Source organism: Bison bison, unplaced genomic scaffold (genome assembly GCF_000754665.1).
Source record: "Bison bison bison isolate TAMUID 2011002044 unplaced genomic scaffold, Bison_UMD1.0 scf7180017864282, whole genome shotgun sequence".
Classification (NCBI taxonomy): Eukaryota; Metazoa; Chordata; class Mammalia; order Artiodactyla; family Bovidae; genus Bison; species Bison bison.
The window spans coordinates 1,049,219-1,071,934 of NW_011494854.1; the positions used below are offsets into that span (position 1 = coordinate 1,049,219).

A 22,716-nucleotide genomic window follows, 5' to 3' on the forward strand; every position below is an offset into this window, starting at 1 on the left:
TTCTAATGAGGTGGATGAAACTGGAGCCTATTATACAGAGTGAAGTAAGCCAGAAAGAAAAACACCAATACAGTATACTAACGCATATATATGGAATTTAGAAAGATGGTAACAATAACCCTGTATACAAGACAGCAAAAGAGACACTGATGTATAAAACAGTCTTTTGGACTCTGTGGGAGAGGGAGAGGGTGCGATGATTTGGGAGAATGGCATTGAAACATGTATACTATCTTGTATGAAATGAGTCGCCAGTCCAGGTTCGATGCATGATACTGGATGCTTGGGGCTGGTGCACTGGGACGACCCAGAGGGATGGTATGGGGAGGGAGGAGGGAGGAGGGTTCAGGATGGGGAACATGTGTATGCCTGTGGCGGATTCATTTCGATATATGGCAGAACCAATACAATATTGTAAAGTTTAAAAATAAAATTAAAAAAAAAAAAACAATTTAAAACGATACCCATTTAATTTTCTTATTTCTGTTGAAGTCACCTGGTGTGTCTGAGTCTCTGCTCAGAGTCTCACAGACTAAAGTGACAGACATAAGTATCTATAATTTACAGTAATTCCAGAACAGAAATGAATTTTATTAAAAAAATTTATTATTTATTTTTGGTTGTGCTGGGTCTTTCATTGCTTTTCTAGTCCAGAGGGTAGGGGCTGCTCTCTAGTTGTGGGTCATGGACTTCACATTGTGGTGGCTCCTCTCGTTCTGGAGCACAGGCTCTGGTGCATGGGCTTTAATAGCTGTGACTCGCAGGCCCTGGAGCGAGGGCTCAGTGGCTGTGGCACAGGGGCTTAGTTGCTCTGCGGCATGTGTACTCTTCCAGGACCAGGGATCAAACTCGTGTCACCTGCATTGGCAGGCAGAATCTTATCCACTGTGCCACCAAGGATATCCTCGAAATGAATTTTAATACCAGTGCCAATCAATTTTCTTAGGAAAACCTCAAATATAATTGATTGGCACTGGTATTAAAATTTATTTCTAGGACTTCTGTGGTGTCACAGTGGATAAGATTCTGCTTGCCAGTGCAGGTGAGATGAGTTTGGTATTCAGATTTGTTACTTGAAACAGTATTTTGTGAACTTGTATATTCTAAATGTAAATGTACATGTACATATTTAAAGGTCAACTGTAGAGTGCATAACTCATTGTTTTAATTAAAGAAACGGTGAAACTTACTAGTTTATAAAGGAGTAGTATGAAGACCAAACACATATTCTATCACTGCTGCTGCTGCTGCTAAGTCACTTCAGTCGTGTCCGACTCTGTGTGACCCCATAGATGGCAGCCCACCAGGCTCCACCGTCTCTGGGATTCTCCAGGCAAGAACACTGGAGTGGGTTGCCATTTCCTTCTCCAATGCATGAAAGTGAAAGTGAAGTCACTCAGTAAGTGTCCGACTCCTAGCGACCCCATGGACTGCAGCCTACCAGGCTCCTTTGTCCATGGGATTTTCCAGGCAAAGAGTACTGGAGTGGGGTGCCACTGCCTTCTATCACTGCTATTATTATTTAAATGTTTTTGGAGGTCTCCTAGGTCTTTGAGCATCTATAGTACATTTTTGTTTGTTTCTGTTTTTTCCTTAGTGACAAATTTTAGTCCTTTGATAATGGGTTTAATTTTTAAAACCTTTTTATTTTGAAGAAATCTTAAACTTAAGCAATGTTTCAAGGATAATCCAAAGAACTTTCTGGATCATTTCAGAGTAAGTTGTTTTACAGTGGAATGTTTTAGTGTAATACTTTAGTGCATAGTTTTTAGAAATAAGGGCATTTTCTTATATAATCACAATATACCTTTCAAAATAAAGGAATTAGCATTTTACTTAGTATGATAAAATCCTTAGATCCCAAGTTTTGACAGTTGTTCCAGTAATGTTGGTTATAGCAGAAAGATTCTGTCCAGAATCACTCATCATATTTTGTTGTTGTATCTCTTTGATTTCCTTCAGTATGGAATAGTCTTCCCCTTTTCCTTTATTTTCTTGACCTTGGCACTTTTGAAAGTTACAGAGCAGTAGGCACTGTAGAATATCCCTCAATTTGGGCTTGTCTACTCTTCCATTATGCTTGGATTTGGATGATACATCTTTGAGAACAATATCAAAAAAGTGTTGCTGGGGAGTTCCCTGGTGGTTTAGTGGTTAGGATTCTCGGCTTTCATTGCTGTGGCCCAGGTTCAGTTCCTGGTTAGGGAACTAAGATAACACAGCCCATGTGGCCCAGCCGAAAAAAAAAAAAAGGCAGAGGGGGAATGTTGCTGTTTTGTTTTGACTGCATCCCATCAAGTTGTCACATGATTTTAATTTGTTTCATGACTACTGATTAACTTTGATCACTTGATTATGGGGGTATCTATTAGACGTCACTGTCAAGTTACTCTTTGTAAATATCCTCCCCTTCCTCACCTTTGTAATTAGTGTGTGTTAATAATTTGTGGAGAGATACTTTGAGATGCTGCAGTATTCTATTCTTCATCATTTCAGTTCATTCATTTATCTGCTTGTATCAGTTTAGAGTTACAGATTTCTATTTTACTTTATGAGCTATAATCTGCTCATTACTCATTTTGATGCTCAGATTGTTTTAGATTTGACCAGTGGGAGTCCCTTCAAGCTGGTTTCTGTATTCTTTGTATTTCTCTCCCCATCATTCTTTGAGCATTTTCTTATTTTCTGGTCTAAGAAGATAGCCCAGGTTCATCTTGCATTTTATATTAGACATTTGTCCAAAGAGTCTTGGTTACTTGTAGTAGAGAATGTTACTTAGAAACCAGTCTATGCACTCATTCTAATGAGCTCATTCACAGACTCTCTTAGTGGGCAAAAAGTGTGTGCACAAGAGTGGGATATAGTGAGGGGAGAGAGAGGTATTAAAAACTATGACTGTGAGTTCTACCTGATAATCCCAATTCTAATCCAACACCATAGGATTTATTCATCTTTTCTCTCTTTTCATAATTACAATCTCTAATCCCACAGTGAGAAACCTGACCACTATAATCCTTTAATAGTATTAATTTTTTTATTAGTTCCCTCATATGTAACCAATTTCTTATAACTTTTCCCTGAATGAATGCCCTCCTTTGCCAGGCTGTTGGGTCTTGACACCCTGTCCTAGGCCACAGGCTTCCTGGGGAAGCCTATCTCCTGTCTTTATTAGTTTACTTTTTTTTTTTTATACCTAGGTTACACTCTTTTTTTTTTTTTTTTTTTGCAGTTAACCTCAGATTAAAATGCTCTTTGGAAGTAGATAAGGGATAATTAATAAATAGAATAAAAATTTATTGATTTTCTTTTACTTCAAACAAAATAAGCCAAATTTGTACTATTGTGTAGTAGAAACTAGAAAACTTCCTGGCTTTTTGTTAATCCTCTTTTAGGAGAGACCTTTTCTTAAGGTAACAGTAAATCTGACTATTTTTACCTTTTAGATTCTATTCATAGCTTAACATAAAAGTTTCTTCTAGCAATGAGCTTACTATTATTTGTACCTGGGGTTAAATTATGAGTTTTAGCTAAAGCTCTTCTTGGTCTTGCAATGAACTGACATATACTTAGGAAATTGTGTAGTTGGAAAATTTTTTGTCTACTTAAATTATTATTTCACATTTTAAAGTAAATTTTTTCTTTAATTTTTACCTGTTTACACCTAGTGGTTTTCAGACCATTTTAAAGCAGCAGAATCCTTAAAGGACAATAAAACTTTACATGAAATTTAAAACATGGTACAAAAATTTGGTTGTTCTTAACTGTGTGTCAGGGACCCTTTCATACATTATATACTCCTGAAAGATAGTAGATACGTCTTAAGTGTGTCTGGTACTTAATACTTTATTTCTGTTTAATCTAGGCGACAAAAAGCTAGAGAAAGACAGCAGAAATTGCTTGCAGAGTTTGCATCACGACAGAAAAGCTTCATGGAAACTGCCATGGATGTTGGTAAGTCAAAATTTATTCGTTTAGAACACTCATACTTACAGTTATTACCATAGTACTTATCCAGTCCAATCATCCATCAGTTTTTAACATTATAGACAGATGATTTCTGGTCTTTATTTAAACAATGGAGTAATGGAAGATCAGACCAAGGTGGTCCATTCTGTTGTTGAGTTAGCTGCAGTTGTTAGAAAGTTCTTGATGGTAGTAATACAGTAGTATTCTGCTGCTCTCTTCTCTTAAACTGCCTTTTAGATTTATAAGGTTCATCAATACGAACTTACTTATTCTGATTTTTTCCTATGAAATTCTTCTAAGATCCTTAAAATAGTTTTCAGATACTTTGAGTTTCTCTTGCTGTTTATACGTTCACTGTTTCTTAAAATCAGGTGCACCTCTCATTTCCATTAGGATTAGTATTAGCCTTTTACAATGAGAGAGGATGCCATTTTCCTGTGTGATAGTAGATTGCTATGAGTAATCTTTTACAGACGTAGGAGATATAGATTAACTCTCGATTAATCTGTCTTCAGTTAACAGTATACTCCTTTCCCTGATTACTTCTTGCATTTCAGTGATTTCCCTCTCTCTTTTTTTCAATTTTAGACAAAAATACTGAAATAAAATACAAGAATGTATGTTCAAACATGCAAATACATTCTCATGCACATAAGCACACATAACTGATGTTCAGAAGAGGAGGGTCAGTCCAGATTAAGCATAATGTGTTATAAACCATCAACAGTGGAGTTTATGTACTTTGATGTAAAGTATACTAAATTCTGTTTGTTGGATTAACCAATAGCAAATCGGTTGACTTTCTTGTATGAAAGATGACAGTTTAGTTCATGATACTGCTTTTCCTTTTTCTATGTTTTCTCTTCCTCCTTTCCAAAAATGGATACTTAAAATTTTTTGATTTTTACACATTAAAGATAATGTCTATTAAGTGTTCTATCTATAGCCAGTTTCTTCATATCTCTTCATATAAAATTAACTAATAAGCACCCCTATCTTTCATTTTTCTTTTCATCATCACTACCTTCTGCTTTTTAGAAGTTACATGTTTTCTTTTTCAACATATCTTTTTATTTATTTATTATTTTCCTTGTGCTGGGGCTTTGTTGCTGTGTGCTGGCTTTTCTCTAGTTGCAGTGAGTGGGGTCTGCATTATGATGCCTAGGCTTTTCAGTGTGGTGGCTTATCTTGTGAAGCGTGGGCTGTAGGCACACGGACTTCCGCAGGCAGCCTCAGCAGTTGCGACCTGGCAGGCTCCAGAGCGTGGATTCCGTAGTTCCGTTCACAGACTTGGTTGCTCTGCGGCATGTGGAATCTTCCTGGACCAGGGATCAAACCTAAGTGCCCTGCATTAGCGGGTGGATTCTTATCCACTCTACCACCAGGGAAGTCAACTTGTTTTCTTTTAAATTAACATTGCCAACATTTTATTTTGCAGTTGCAGTCAAATCTTCCATTCAAAGATTTATTCTAAATGTTGAAAAACATTCAAGATAACTTTTTGAATGCTGTTGACTTCAGGGCTAAATAATAGCCTGCTGCTGCTAAGTCACATCAGTCGTGTCCGACTCTGTGTGACCCCATAGACGGCAGCCCACCAGGCTCCCATCCCTTGGATTCTCCAGGCAAGAACACTGGAGTGGGTTGCCATTTTCTTCTCCAATGCATGAAAGTGAAAAGTGAAAGTAAAGTCACTCAGTTGTGTCTGACTCTTCACGACCCTATGGACTGTAGCCTACCAGGCTCCTCCGTCCATGGCATTTCCCAGGCATGAGTACTGGAGTGGGGTGCCATTTCCTTCTCCAGTGCATGAAAATGAAAAGTGAAAGTGAAGTCGCTCAGTCGTGTCTGACTCTTCATGACCCTATGGACTGTAGTCTACCAGGCTTCTCCATCCGTGGGATTTCCCAGGCATGAGTACTGGAGTGGGGTGCCTTTGCCTTCGAATAAATAATAGCCTAGTATTCATTTATTTTTTTTGACTCCAGTGACCTGACTCCTAGACCGCATTAAGGAGATTGTATTTAGTAAATAGCCTCTTTTCTTACAGTCTTGGAATTGCTTAAACTATATATCACCCTTTACTCATTTCTATTTGTTATATTGTCTTTTGTTTTTCCTGAAGTTTCCAACTACCTTTTTTTCTAACTGATATGCCTTTATGATATCCCTGTTATTCTGCCCACTTAATCATACTGTCCTTTGCATAGAATTCTGTTCCAGTCTGGTCCATTTGCTCCGTAGGCATGCTGTACAGCTTTTACCTTGGAATTTTCCTCTTACAGGGTTCATCTGGTGTTTCCTGCATCTTATCTCTTTTTGGAGGTCTTGTTTTATTGGAGTGCAAGTATATTGCCAGAAATGCTTGTGCTGGAAGTTAAACTTTCTGATTCTTTTTATTTCCAGATGGGACCCTGGTTTGCTCTCATGCTTGATTGTTCGTTTGGATGAATGCAATACACCTGTTAATACACATTTTTTTTTACACCTGATAAAGGACTACTCCCTTGTCTTTTACCATTAATTTGATAAGAAGTGTGATGGTAATTCGGAGAAGGCAACGGCAACCCACTCCAGTACTCTTGCCTGGAAAATCCCATAGATGGAGGAGTCTGGTAGGCTGCAGTCCATGGGGTTGCTAAGAGTCGGACACGACTGAGCAACTTGACTTTCACTTTTCACTTTCATGCATTGGAGAAGGAAATGGCAACCCACTCCAGTGTTCTTGTCTGGAGAATCCCAGGGATGGCGGATCTTGGTGGGCTGCTGTCTATGGGGTCTCACAGAGTCGGACATGACTGAAGTGACTTAGCGGCAGCAGCAGTAGCAGTGGCGGTAATTTGATTCTTATTTCTTTGTGAGTTAACATTTTTTTCCCTTTCCTGTGACACTTTTATAACTGTTTGATTCTTAGAGATATGAAGTTTTATGATATGTATCTAGGTGGATCTTTTTCATTCTCCTTAGTACTTAATGGACCTTTTCAGGCTGAAAACTCGTGTATCAGAAGCTCTGAGAAAAATATTTCCTATGATTTTCTTGACAACTAGTATAGCCACCTTCCAAGATGACCCTCCATGATCCATACTGCCTAGTTTTTATGCCCTGCGTGCTCTCCTCTGATGTTGTGTCAAAATTGGTATTCATGATCACTGGGGCATGGCAGAAGTCATTTCTGAGATTAGGTTATGAAAGATACGGTGCCTTCTATCTTGACTGCTTTTCTGTCTCTCAAATTACGTATTCTGGGGAAAGCCAGCTGCCATGTTGTTAGCAGTCCAGTGGAGAAGCCTATGTGGGTAGGAACTGAGGCCTCTGGCCAACAGTCCTATAAATGAGCCTGGATGTGAATCTGCTAGCCCCATTCAAATTTTTAGATGGTACTGTCCAGCTGTTTGTTTAATAGCAGTCTCAGGAGAAATCCTGAGCCAGAACCATCAAGCTAAATTGCTTGCAGATTCCTGACCCTCAGAAAACTATTGTTTTAGGCCACTGAATTTTGGGTAATTTGTTAAACAGCAGTAGAAAACTATTACAATACTTTTCTCCATATATTTTCTTTATTCTCTTTGATGGGACTCTGATTATTTGGATATTGGATCTCTTAGATTGATGTTTTAATCTTCACTGTCTTTTTTATATCTTTTTGCTTTACATGCTTAGAGGTTTCTTCTCTTTAGTATCTTGGTCTTTGTCAGAAGAATTTGTTCTAAAATCTTTCTGAATGTGTTAGCGCTCTCTCAATTATCCTTTATCCTTCTGAACTGCTTAGAAATTTAAGTTACTCTTTTATGTTGTTAGTTTCCTTCGTTTGCCTGATAATTCTTGATTCCTCTGGAAAGATCGTCTGTTACCCTGCTGAGGCCTAAATAGGTTTGATCCTAGTAATCCTTTTTAGCCAATGTATGGATGAGGCGGGTTGACTCTCAGACTTAGATCTGGGTGGGAGGATTGCCACCTACTCTGTTTGGGCCCTCAGACATTAACACTCAGTTAGAAAACCCTCTTACTCTCCAAGCAGCATGTTCAGTTCCTTTGGAGAAAGACAGTCATTTTTTTGTCTCTTTAGGGTAAATGCCAAATTACCTGAGTGCTCTATCAGTCAAAGTTGGGGAGGGAATGGGGTGCTGAGTAGTGAAGTTTTGTACATAGACTTCTGATTATTCTGCTTTCAGAATCACTTAATACTTAACTTAAGACTCCTATCCTCTGCCTCACTGACTGATTCTGAGCCCAGATTTGACATTCTTCTAACGGACCTATCAGTTCTTCCTTTCTATAACTTTCTCATAATACATACGTGGTTGTAGCTATTATGATTTTCTTGCATTGTCAGAGTGTCTCCATCTCCTCTAATCTTTTAGAAATTTTACTGACATCTCTTATTTGTTGGTTGGTGAAACTCTTTCATGACACCATCGTTTTTCTGTATTCTTATGGGAATATTTCTTTATGTATATCTTTGCTTTTATTTCAGTGATTTTTTTAAAAGGAGTGGAGATAAAAGTATGTGCTCAGTCTTCAGTCTTGATTAGCCACTCACTAATATTTGCTATTATAATGTATAAAGTTAAAATTTCTGTTATTATAAAAGCATTAAATTTTTATTATGGAAACTTAGAAAACACATATAATCAAAAATAAAATAATACTATATTTTTACTATCAGATTTCCTAATCTAGGCTATATCCTTACAAATCTTTTTCTGAGTATATTTGTGTGTAAAGGTATTTTTTAGCCAAAATGAATTAATTTCATACATGCTGTTTATTCTTATGAAAAATTTCAAATATACAGAAAAACTGAAGGAATAGTATTACAAATTACCATGTACCATGTCACCTAGTTAACACTTTTCTTAATTCGTTCTTTCACTCACTCTCTTCCTCTACTAGATGAAGTAAGTTATAGACATCATGATACTTTACTCCTAAATACTTCAACATACATGTCCTAGGATTTAGAATATTCTCCTACTCAAGCACAATACACCATATGTAAGCAAATTACTTTTTCTTTCCAAGTAAAGAAAATAGCTTCAAAATACCAACCTGGGTATTATATTAAACAATGAAATCGTTGAATTAAAATTTAAAAAATTTAAAATTGTTTACAGACCATTTTATCCTTTGGTAATTCTACTAAGGGTAATAGTCAAAAGCTCTGTGTTCTGAAGTCACTTGAGAGCAGCATTTTTGGGGGAGTTAATATAATGGTTTGATAAACAGTTTGATTTGTTTCTTTGCAACCTTAGGAGCTAAGAAAAAAAGCTTAGTGAATACTGTTTTTAGAAATTGTTTTTATCTGTTGCCTCCCACTCCCAAATGAGATAAAAACAATTTTCTGAGGAATTGATTAAGCAAAGTATCCAGAAGAGGTTAGGTAGTATTGTCTTGAATAGGAGAATGGCCACCTCATTCCCTGAGCAGACGCGAGAGGAGAGGGAAAGCGTGGATGGAGATAGAGGTAAGTTCCTTTAGGGGTAGGGAAAGTGGGAACTTCAGGTGATCACTCAGTTGCTTCAGTTCACAGGGCCAAGTAAAAGGTGAGTCTTGCTGAGTGAAAAGAATACCATCTGAAGTTTGGAGAAGTTGCTAATGAAAGTGGGAGATGTTGCTCATCCAGGCTGAGTATAAAAATTGATAAGCAATACTTAGGGTCCAGTTATGTTCAAGATCATAAATTCAAATGTCATTAGTCTGCAAAGTTATTGACTTTCTGTCCTAAATCTTACTACTTTTTGGAAGGTTTGATCTTTTTTTGGCAGTAGCCAGGGCACAGGAACAACAATTGAGGGATCAGGCAGACATGATTGCTAGCAAACAGAGGCAATTCACAGAAGCCATCAGGATAAAGGGCTCCGCTCTCTCCTAGTCCTGGTTCTTGCATGCTGCAGTGGTGACAGGTGAGGTAATAGAGATTCATGAGCATTTGGTTTATTTATGTTGATTATGGCCATGCCAGTGGGATTCTGGACCATTCAGATTTGTATATTCCTTTTATTTATAACTCATTCCCTTCCCAGAGAGATCTATTTGACCCCCTAAAACCTGTTTGAGATCTCATTTTCATACTTTGCTCAAGATAAAAATTGCAGTTATACGTCTCACTGCCTCTGATTACTCTCCCCGTTTACATGTGACATATATATTGTTATTAACACATGAAGCAGGGTCCACACCTGAGATAATATTTATCTTTAATATAGACACAATTTAATCTCAGTCCAGTCCTCTGCTTTGTCAGATGCCGTTTGTCTTTTGCCTTATTTCCCATCTGTGTTACTCATGTAAGCATTCTGTAGTTGTTTCTTTCTTATTTTGGCTTTATTTTTGTGTGTGAGAGATCTTCTCCTAAGATTTCTAGTCTTGTAACTTAGTATTTAAAGTATTTCAAACTTATAACATGCAGTACTTTATAAATCCTCAAATCAGTATTGTACATTAGTAGGTAAAAAATTTAAGGACACTTTTCTCTCTGAATGCAACAGATTTCTACTTTGTGATTAGTATTCTTACTTCTCTGTTGATAATTCCTTTTTGCAGTTATCAAGTTTCCTATATGAAAAGACTCAACCTCTGCAGTTCCTTCTCTCCTGATCACTGTCCCCCATTGTTTATTTTTACTCGCCATCTAGGTATAGACGTCATGGGCTTCCCAGGTGGCACAGTAGTAAAGAATCTGCCTGCCAGTGCAGGAGGTGCAAGAGACATGGGTTCAGTCCCTGAGTTGGGAGGATCCTCTGGAGCATGAAGTGGCAAACCACTCCAGTATTTGTGCCTTGAAAATTCCATGGACAGAGGAACCTGGGAGGTGGTCTATAGTCATGGAATCACAAAGAGTCGGACATGACCTGAGCACCATTACCACCACATGTGTAGAAGTCAGGATGTTAGACCTTGATTCATTAAGGTTTATCAGACAGATACAGCTGAAATCCAACATAGTTGTTCAAGGGAGAGTTTAGATGCTTAATATAGAGTAAGAATGTATTTTGGAAGTTATTTTCTGATCTTGAAGTGAAAGTTGGTCAGTCATGTCTGACTCTTTGCAACCCCATGGACTGTACAGTCCATGGAATTCTCCAGGCCAGAACACTGGAGTGGGTAGCCTTTCCTTTCTCCAGGAGATCTTCCCGACCCAGGAATTGAACTAGCGTCCCCTGCATAGCAAGCAGTTTCTTTACCAGCTGAGCTGTGAGGGATCTTAAACATACAACATTTAATTGTACAAGTTATATGGTACAGAAAAACATGAAGAAGGATGAATTTTATCCCTAATCTCACTATCTGGAAGACATATGTATTACAGATGATACTGTGTAATACAATTTTTTATCATGTCTTTTTGCTCAACATTTTAGCATAAACATGTTCCTATATTATTATTAAAATTCCTAGTAACTGTGGTTTTACTTCATTGGAGAGGTAGCATGTAGTGGTTATGATCATGGACTCTGGAGCATTACTGCCAAGTTCATATCACAGCCATTCCATTATCTGGAGTAATTTACTCTCTGCATTGGTTTCCACATAGTTAAAAAGAGATCATTATACTACCTACCTCATAGGGTTGTGGTGAAGATTGAATGTAATGGTATACATTTCAAACATTTAAAACAGAGTGCTTGGTGCGTAAGTGTTTTTAAGCATTGGTTATTACTATTATTACTTTTATTCTATAATTTATTTAATCATTCCATCATAATTGAACTTTAGTTTTTTAAAAAATGTAATTATTATAAACATTGTGTAAACAAAACCTTTTCTGTATTTGAGTCTGGGTCTAATAGTATGAATTTGGGGGGATGATGAGATATATATATATATATATATGTTAACTATGTAACCAGCGCTGTGCTAAACACATTCTGTTTATTGACTTATTTGTCTTGATAGACACATGAGATAGATGGCAGTATTCCATACCTAAATTTAAGTTAAGAAATTTGTCTGAGGTTATACAGTAGTAAATGGTGGAGTCTGGGCTGTTGATCAACAAGCTTTGCCTACTCTTTACTATTTCTCATATGTGAAGCAAACTGAGGAGAGTGAAGTCTCTCCCCTACTTACTCCCCCAAGTTGGTAGCCTGGGGACAGAAAGGGACAGTTATGAAAATAATTGCAAAGTGAGAATTAATAGACTGATGATTGATTGATTGAGGCTTAAGGTATAAGATAGAAGGATAGTCATTGTGTTTAGCAAGTTTTATTTATTTTTAAATTAGAATGAAAAGAATACTTCTTTTCAAATAACTGAAACAAAAATCCTTGGTGTGACTCTATTAGTCTAGCCTGATTATAAGGTTAGTTCCACTCCAATCATATGAATCAAAAGTGGTGATGGTATGATTCTCTAAGCAAAAATTTAGTCCTGCTGTTAACAGATGAGATAATAAATACCAAGTAGATAGGCTTCCCTGGTGGCTCAGATGGTAAAGAATCTGCCTGCAGTGCAGGAGACCCAGGTTCTATCCATTCAATCCCTGGGTTGGGAAGATACCCTGGAGAAGAGAGTGGCTACCCACTCCAATATTCTTGCCTGGGAAATCACATGGACAGAGGAGCCTGGCAGGTTAGAATCCTTGGGGGAGTCACAAGGAGTCCCACATGGCTGAGTGACTAACACTTTCACTTCAGATAGAAATAGTAACTGTCTACAGTACCCATCCTTTAAGATTTCATTTGGAAAGTGGGGTAGTCCAAGCTTGAGCTGGCATGTGTCAGGATTTGGTTGACTTTTATTGTTGTTAGTTATGGAAGGAGCTGTTTGTTTCATTATTTAATAATACAGTTTAATTTGAGGTTTATTCTTTCATTTTTTTTAACAATTTACATAAGAAAAAGAGAGGGTTGGGGATATAAATATATATATCGAAATATAAAAATATTTGCATCCCTAGTGTCCCCTTCTTAGGTAGATGATAACATACTATGTACACTTCTTCAGCCTTTCTTTCTTCACTCAACGTTATATCCTGGAGATCCTATCATGTAGCGTATAGAGATATTCTTTATTCTTTTTTCTACCTGTATGGTAGATTCCCACCCACACCTCCCCCATCAATAGTTTATGCAAATGGTCTTCTATTATTGGACATTTGGGTTATTTCCAGTTTTTTGCAATATAAGTTGTACTGCAGTAAATATCTTGTGGCATGCATCTTTATATATTTTGGTAATATATATGTAAGATACATTTCTATATATGGGATTGCTGGGTCAGGGTAAACACACATGTAATTTTGCTGCTGCGTCGCTTCAGTCGTGTCCAACTCTGTGCAACCCCATAGACGGCAGCCCACCAGGCTCCCCCGTCCCTGGGATTCTCCAGGCAAGAACACTGGAGTGGGTGCGTGAAAGTGAAAAGTGAGAGTGAAGTCGCTCAGTCGTGTCCGACTCTTAGCGACCCCATTGACTGCAGCCTACCAGGCTCCTCCATCCATGGGATTTTTCAGGCAAGAGTGCTGGAGTGGGGTGCCATTGCCTTGCTACATATTGCCAAATTACCCTTTTAAGGGTTGTACCATTTAGTATTCCCATCAACAGTGTGTCAGAACAGCAATTTACCTACATCCTTGTCATTCGAATATGTTGTCAAACTTTTGTATTTTTGCTAATCTTGTTGGTGAAAAGAAGTGGTATCTGGTCTAGTTTTAATTAGCATTTCTCTTATTATGAAAAAGGATGCTCTTTACATCTTTAACTGCTTCTTTTTCCCTGACACTTTTTTTTTTTGCTACTTTAGAGTTTGGTTGTATCATAAACTAGCCTCTTTTATATTCTTATATTTTCTTGGAATCAGGCACGGTTGTAGACTTGCTTTCTTTTAGGTAAGACCAATCTGCTTGTGGCGTTGGAATGCGTATAGTGCACTAGTCCTGTGTATCTATTGCTGTTGCATCTATGTTATTATTTTATAAATTACTATAAACTTTGCTGTGTCACCTTGTGAAGTTCTTATTCTCTCAACTGAATAGAAATGAATTGAATTTATTTTCACTTAAATTAGAAAGCGGATCTTGTTGAATAGAATACTTTTGTATGTTGGTTGTTCTGATCATAAATTTGTTCACTTTTAAGGGATAGTGCTGTATCTGTCATTTTAAGTCAGTCATCTGTGATGTGGTGTATTAAAAAATACAACCCACAAATATAAATTATGTTTTGGTTATTTCTTCCATAAATAAAACACGCACTGATATCAAGCCAAAACATTTTAAAATGTATATGCTTAACATATACAAAGCTGTATGAAAGCAAAGCTGATCATTTCTTCCTACCTTCTCTTTTAAACCTCAACCGTTTGGGATAAACCATTATAAATAGGCTTTCTTGCTTCATATGAATACATATAAAAATTATAGAAATGGATTTTGTTTCTATTTGTCTTTCCTGAAATAAAATTTTACTATATATAATGCTATGCAGTTTGCTCTCCCCAGCCCCCTCCTTCTTTTTTTCTCCAAGAGGCAGAGCTTGTGGGATCTTAGTTCCCTAACCACAGATTGAACTGCCACCTGCATCAGAAGCAAGGAGTTTTAACCACTGGATCACCAAGGAAGTCCCATGTTTCCTTTTTAAAATAATTGAAATATAGTTGGTGTACAGAAGCATATTAGTTTCACGTCTGGGTATGTGTGTGCATGCTCAGTCGCTCAGTCATGTCCGGCTCTTTGTGACCCAATGGACTGTAGCCCGCCAGCTTCCTTTGTCAATGGGATTTTCCAGACAAGAATACCGGAGTGGGTTGCCGTTTCCTCTGCCAGGGGATCTTTCTGGCCCAGAGATTGAACCCACATCTCCTGTGTCTCCTGCATTAGCAGGGAGATTCTTTACCACTGAGCCACCTGGGAAGCTCAGTTTCAGGTGTACTACTTAGTAATTTGGCATACATTATGAAATGATCATAATGCTACCCAAATGAGACAATCAGCATCCATATAAGCAGTAATTGATCATATTAATATTATATACCATTGATACGATGTTGATGAGAATGGTACTCTACCTTAGTGGTCCTCCTCACTTACAACCATAACCTCAGACTAATCTTGAGAAACGTATCAGGCAAGTTACAGTTGAGGAATGTTATACAGAATACCTGATCAGTACTCCTCAAAACTCTTAAGTTCATCAAAAACAACAGTTTCTTGAGAAACTGCCACAACTAAGAGTAGACTAAGGAGACATGACAACTAAATGTAATACGCTGTTCTGGATGGGATCCTCAAAAAAAAAAGGGCATTAGGTAGAAACTAAGGAAATCTGAAGAAAATATGGACTTTAATTTATCAGTATTATATCAATAAAATTGCTCAATAATATATCAATATTAGTTCATTGTGACAGTCATATCATGCTAATGTAAGATTTAAGGGGAAACTGGGTGTGAGGTTTATGAAAACTCTTTGTAGTGGCTTCAAAACTTTTCTGCAAAACTAAAATTATATTTAAATGATATATTTTTTAAAAGGAATGAAAAGTCCCTCTCTATACCAAGTTAAAAAAAAAAAAAAACCAGAGGAAAGCAAGAATGTTAGTAGTAAAAATGATGACCAGATCAGGACAGTACTGTACATCTTTACCAGAATTAATGATATTGCTCTGCAGGAGTTTTGCAATTGTGGCCATTGTCACAGGCTTCTTAGTGGAAAGCAGTAGTGCCAGTAGCATGTTTAGTTTATGAGTAGTAATTCACCTAGTAGGATCCGAGCAAATACTCAGTTGTAGTTAAAAATTAAAGTGTATTATATGTTCCTAAAACCAAGGATCAGTTTATGCAGTAAAGAAGATTCTCTGTGCCTACTCCTAGGCTGCAGACCACACTTTGCCCTGTGATACTTTTTTTTTTAATTGGAAGATAATTGCTTTACAATATTGTGTTTGTCTCTACTGTACATCAACATGAATCAGCCATAGGTATACATACGTCCCCCTCCCTCTTGAACCTCCCTCCCACTTCCCATCCCATCCTACCCCTCTGTGTTGTCACAGAGCACCTGGTTGGAGTTCCCTGCGTCATACAGCAAATTTCCACTGGCTAGCTATTTTATATATGGTACCATATGTAAAATGGTGCTCTCAGTTCATCACCATATTACCATATGGTAATGCTGCTCTCAGTTCATCCCAGCCTCTCCTTCACCCACTGTGTCCACAAGTCTGTTCTCTCTGTCTGCATCTCCATTGCTGTCCTGCAAATAGATTCCGCATATATGCGTTAATGTACAATATTTGTTTTTCTCTTTCTGACTTACTTCACTCTGTCTAACAGGTCCTAGGTTCATCAACTTCATTAGGACTGACTCAAATATGGTCTTTTTATGGCTGAGTAATATTCCATCGTATATATGTACGATAGCTTCTTTATGCATGAACATGGATTGTTTCCATGTCCTAGCTACAGGGAACATGTGTCTCTTTCAGTTATGGTTTTCTCAATGTCTGTGCCCTGTAGTGGGATTGTTGGGGTATATGGTAGTTTTATTTTTAGTTTTTTAAAGAATCTCCATACTGTTCTTCATAGTGGCTGCATCAGTTTACATTCCCACCAACAGTGCAAGAGATTTCCCTTTCCTCCAGATACTTGTGTTTTGCAGTTGTCTGTTCCCAGCGTAGGCATAATGTTTCCAAGCAAAAACATATTTCCCATGGTTCTGAGGGCACTAAATATATCATCCCTACATCATTTTCCCATTCTTTTCTCCTTTCATCCACAAAACTCCATAAACACAAAAACAAAGCATGTTCCAAGAATGATCTGATGGTTGGTTGGGACTGGCCTGAGCTGGTAGGACAACTGGGCTCTGTTCCAGGTGGGCTGTCTCCTTCTCCAGTAGGCAATCCCAGACTTATTCTCAAATAAGTGGTATGATTGAGAGGGAGAGATAGATACTAGGGGAGAGCTACTGAGGGAGAATATACAAGACCACTTTAAGCTTTAGATCTCTTCATTGGCTTATTTAAAATTTCCATTAATTTTGAGCATTATCCAAAGTTCTATTTTAGGTTTCACCCCTTTTCCTCTCAGTCTTAATAAATATCTGATATATGTTTATCTGCATGAATCTTATTAAAACATATATAAACTTGACACCTTTCTTTTTCTATTTCTGTCTTTTTTTTTTACATATTTATTTAGATATGCCTCCATCTCTTAAACATGCCGTAAATCATTTCTGCTTCTTTGATCTTCCCAATCTCCTCTACTCCTTTCCTTTGCCACTATGGATGCCTCTATGAATTTTTATCTGAAATGGTTATTGACTCAGTATTTTATTTCTTGCTGTTAATGACATATCACCAAAGGATTGCTGTTATTTTCTATTATAGTTTTGTTTTATTATATGTATGGTCATATAGAAATGTTTATCCTACATAAATACATATTGATAATTATTATCACTAAAATATAATCACTACAATTAAAAGAAAAAAGAAAAAATTTTTTACCCTTTTATCTCCTAGTAAATATTGCCATTTCTTTACAAGAGCTGCCATGTTATTATAAATTTTCCCTCTGAAGTGCTTCAAAGAAAACTAAAGCAAATGACCTCCCCCTTATTTCCTTAAATTATAATATTAAAACAATATTTTTAGATACAAATACCTTTGCATCTGTGTTTTTTGTTTTAATTTTACGTATGATACAACATTAGAAGAGTTGTTTTAGTCGCTAAGTCACATCCAACTCTTTGTGACCCCATGGACTGTAGCACACCAGGCTTCTCTATCCATGGGATTTCCCAGTCAAGAATACTGGAGTAGGTTACTATTTCCTCTTCAAGGAGGTCTTCCCAACCCAGGAATCGGAAGTCTTTCATAACATCCATTCTTTGTAATTTTGTCTTTTATGAGAAAACATTTTATTTTGGTGAGATAATTTTCCCATAGTTTTATTACTATATAATTTATTGATACTGAAGTTCCAAATTATTTGAGCTTGATTTTTTTTCATAATTTTATTAAAGAGAGATTTTCTTTTCAGGAATTAAGATTGCAACTTTTTCTCCTCAGATTCTCCAGAGAGTGATATTCCTATGGAGATCACCACAGCAGAACCTCAAGTTTCTGAGGCAGTATATGATTGTGTTATTTGTGGACAGAGTGGGCCCTCCTCTGAAGACAGACCTACGGGATTGGTTGTCCTGTTACAAGCATCCTCAGGTAAAAATCAAAGTAATTTTTAGTGGGAACATTTTTAGAGATGAAGTATTTGCAGCAGATTAGTAAATCCCTCAAATAAAAGCTAGATTTTTGTTTAGGTATAACTGCAGATCTGTATAGCAAGGATCTTTATAGGTTTTTTTTTAGCAAAGATTCTTAATCTGGTTTATCTCACTTTCTTGGAGTGTTGAAAGAAACATTTAAGAGAGATCTCTCTGTATGTTACATAGTCTTTTTCTTTAGAGTGTGATGGAATCTTACCAATGCTGGGTGGCCAAAAACTGAGTTCATCTTTCTTGGCAACTTGATTGTTCTAATATCTAGAAACATTTAAGTCCAAAAATAGTCAGTTTAAATATTTTAGTTATATAAGACATATTCAGGTTGTTTTGCCCTTGTTTCTTGAGCATAGAAGCAGTCACTCTTGTAACAGCCTGCCAATTGACGTTTGCAAATCTTAGAGTTAAAATAATGTTTTTAAAACTTTGAAGGATTTGTCTGAATATTCTCTATTCTCTGCCATACTGAAGTATTTTGAGGTAGTGATAAATATTACACTCCAGTTCCAATGAATGTATCCTTTTTCAATAAGAGTATGTGTGAAGTGAAGTAAATAAAAGACTTACATATTTCTCCAGGGCATTTTTTTTCTAGGGTGTTTACTCTGAATTAGTAGAGTAGAAAGAGTTAGATATAAGAAATTCCTCAGAATTCAGATACAGGTTCAGTTCAGTTCAGTTCAGTCCAGTCGCTCAGTCATGTCCGGCTCTTTGCAACCCTGTGGACCAGAGCACGCCAGGCCTCCTTGTCCATCACCAACTCCCAGAGTTTACCCAAACTTCATGTCCATTGAGTCAGTGATGCCATCCAACCATCTAATCCTCTGTCATCCGCTTCAGTCTTTCCCAGCATCAGGGTCTTTTCAAATCAGTCACCTCTTCACATCAGGTAGCTAAAGGATTAGAGTTTCAGTTTCAACATCAGTCCTTCCAATGAACACTCAGGACTGATTTCCTTTAGGATGGACTGGTTGGATCTCCTTGCAGTCCAAGGGACTCTCAAGAGTCTTCTCCAACACCACAGTTCAAAAGCATCAATTCTTTGGTGCTCAGCTTTCTTTATGGTCCAACTTTTACATCCCTACATGACTACTGGAAAAACCATAGGTTTGACTAGATGGACCTTTTGTTGGCAAAGTAATATCTCTGCTTTTTAATAAGCTGTCTAAGTTGGTCATAACTTTTCTCTCAAGGAGTAAGCGTCTTTTAATTTCATGGCTGCAGTCACCATCTGCAATGATCTTGGAGCCCAAAAATATAAAGTCTGTCACTGTTTCCCCATCTGTTTGACATGAAGTGATGGGACCGGATGCCATGATCTTGGTTTTCTGAATGTTGAGCTTTAAGCCAACTTTTTCACTCTCCCCTTTCACTTTCATCAGGAGGCTCTTTAGTTCTTCTTCACTTTCTGCCATAAGGGTGGTGGTATCTGCATATCTGAGGTTATTGATATTTCTCCCGGCAATCTTGATTCTAGCTTGTGCTTCATCCAGCTGAGCATTTCTCATGATGTCCTCTGCATAGAAGTTAAATAAACATCGTGACAGTACACAGCCTTGACGTACTCCTTTTCCTATTTGGAACCAGTCTGTTGCTCAATGTCCAGTTCTAACTGGTGCTTCCTGACCTGCATACAGATTTCTCAAGAGGCAGGTCAGGTAGTCTGGTATTCCCATCTTTTTCAGAATTTTCCAGAGTTTATTGTGAACCACACAGTCAAAGCCTTTGGCATAGTCAATAAAGCAAAAATAGATGTTTTTCTAGACCATTCAGGTATGACCTAAATCAAATCCCTTACAATTATACAGTGGAAATAAGAAATAGATTTAAGGGACTAGATGTGATAGACAGAGTGCCTGATGAACTATGGACGGAGGTTCATGACATTGTACAGGAGACAGGGATCAAGACCATCCCCAAGAAAAAGAAATGCAAAAAAGCAAAGTGGCTGTCTGAGGAGGCCTTACAAATAGCTGTGAAGAGAAGAGAAGCCAAAAGCAAAGGAGAAAAGGAAAGATATACCCATTTGAATGCAGAGTTCCAAAAAACAGCAAGGAGAGATAAGAAGGCCTTCCTCAGTGATCAGTGCAAAGAAATAGAGGAAAACAATAGAATGGGAAAGACTAGAGATCTCTTCAAGAAAATTAGATACCAAGGGAACATTTCATGCAAAGATGGGCTCAATAAAGGACAGAAATGATATGGACCTAACAGAAGCAGAAGATATTAAGAAGAGGTGGCAAGAATATGCAGAAGAACTGTACAAAACAGATCTTCACGACCCAAATAGTCACAGTGGTGTGATCACTCACCTAGAGCCAGACATCCTGGAATGTGAAGTCAAGTGGGACTTAGGAAGCATCACTACAAACAAAGCTAGTGAATTCCAGTTGAGCTATTTCAGATCCTGAAAGATGATGCTGTGAAAGTGCTGCACTCAATACGCCAGCAAATTTGGAAAACTCAGCAGTGGCCACAGGACTGGAAAAGGTCAGTATTCATTCTAATCCCAAAGAAAGGCAATACCAAAGAATGCTCAAACTACCACACAATTGCACTCATCTCACAGGCTAGCAAAGTAATGCTCAAAATTCTCCAAGCCAGGCTTCAGCAATAGGTGAACTGTGAACTTCCTGATGTTCAAGCTGGTTTTGGAAAAGGCAGAGGAACCAGAGATCAAATTGCCAACATCCACTGGATCATCGAAAAAGCAAGAGAGTTCCAGAAAAACATCTACTGCTTGACTTAATCTGGCCAAGTTTGTTGCTTTCTTTTAAATATAGAGATAATAGTGACTTTTGAGGATTGTCATGTTGGTTAAGTAATGTAATATAGGTAAAAGGATCTAATATGGTGCCTGGTACATTAGTTTTTTTGTCTTATTACTCTTGTTAAAATTTGAAATTGATCTGTGAAACCCTCACTGAATAAGACAATAGAGCCGTCTAGATGAGAAGTAACTACTATAATTAAAAGGAAATGTGTTGGAGTACTGACCCAATTTCGCAGCTGCTTATCTTTTTCTGCTCTTTTAAGGAATTCAGTTTATTAGATTTTTGCCTCTTACTTGTCCCTCTATAACTTCTTCACCAAGTACTGTATAATCATCAACTTAATGTTCTATTTTATTCATGTATTCATTTCACATGTATTTATTGATCATCGCTATTACAATAAGAGCCAAACAAAATAATATCTCTGCCCCAGTGAAGCTTATGTTATTATTTTGGACTGTTATTTGTTCATTGTTTTATATTTTTAAAGTTGCTTTGACTTGTTACTTCATTTAATTCCCTTATAGCAATTTTTTTACACTAAACTAGTTAATATTAGATAATCCCACTGTTCCAGAGCTCTTTTGTCATTTCAAGATAGGAGGAAAAATATAAGAAACTAGTATTAAAAGCTATTAAATCTCAAGAGTGATTTTAATTAGGAATTGTAGCAGGGAAAATCTCTGGCTGTTTCCTTTCTTTCTGAGCCTCACCACCCTCTGACATCCTCTCACCTTTTACCCCTCTTTACTTTTTTCTTCTGAGTTCTTTATTTATTTTTTCTCTTCTCTCTTTCTTTTATCTTTGAATATGGAAAATTTTAACTATGTGGTGATGTAAAGAGACTAGTAAAATGTACCTCCATGTCCCCATCAATTTCTAATGTCTCCGTCAATCTCTAACAGTGATTAACTTGTGACTAATTTTTTCTCCTAGAATTATTTGGAAGCAGATTCCAGGCATCATTTTATTTCATCTATAAGTATTTCACCATATCTGCTGAATAGAAAAGACTTATTTTTTTAAAGACTTATTTTTTAAAACCACAGTCACTCCTGAATAACTTAATTCCTCAATATCATCAACTATCTAGTCAGAGTTCAAAATTCCCCAATTGTTTCTTATTTTATTTTATTTTATTTATTTATTTATAGTTGTAGAGACTCCTTATAGTCTTTTATTTAATAGAGTCCCATCTTATCTTTTCCTGTGCCTGTCATTTCCACCCCGCCGCCCACCCCAAATGCACTTTGCTATTTGAAGAAATTGGGTCAATGAACATTTTTTTATTAGTATCTTTAATTAAAGTATAGTTGATTTACAATGTTATGTTAATCTCTGTTGTACAGCAAAATGGTTCAGTTATACACGCACACATACATATATATACACACACACACATTCTTTTTTAAAAAATATTCTTTCTGTTATGCTTTATCATGGGATATTGAATATATAGTTCTTTGTGCTATACAGTAGGACCTTGTTGTTTATCCATTCTATATATGAAAGCTCGTATCTGCTAACCCCAGCCTTCCACTGCAACCCTCCTCAGCTCTCTCTGTTGGCAACCACCAGTCTGTTCTGTTTCTCTTTCATAGATAGGTTCATTTGTGTCATACTTTAGATTCCACATATAAGTAATATATGGTTTTGTCTTTGTCTTTCTGACATGCTTTACTTAGCACAATAATCTCTGATTGCATCCATAGTGCTGTAAATGGCATTATTTTGTTCTTTTCTATGAC

The 22,716-nt window shown here is 37.0% G+C and overlaps 1 protein-coding gene across 1 annotated transcript in view; it reads left to right on the top strand.

The window, feature by feature from the left end:
* The window catches only part of UBR3 (ubiquitin protein ligase E3 component n-recognin 3 (putative)), a 205,486-nt gene that overhangs the window by 115,919 nt on the left and 66,851 nt on the right, over nucleotides 1-22,716 (top strand). The window contains 2 exon segments of the mRNA XM_010849413.1: nucleotides 3,863-3,951; nucleotides 17,986-18,135. Of these exon segments, the coding sequence (XP_010847715.1) occupies nucleotides 3,863-3,951; nucleotides 17,986-18,135 (239 nt within the window).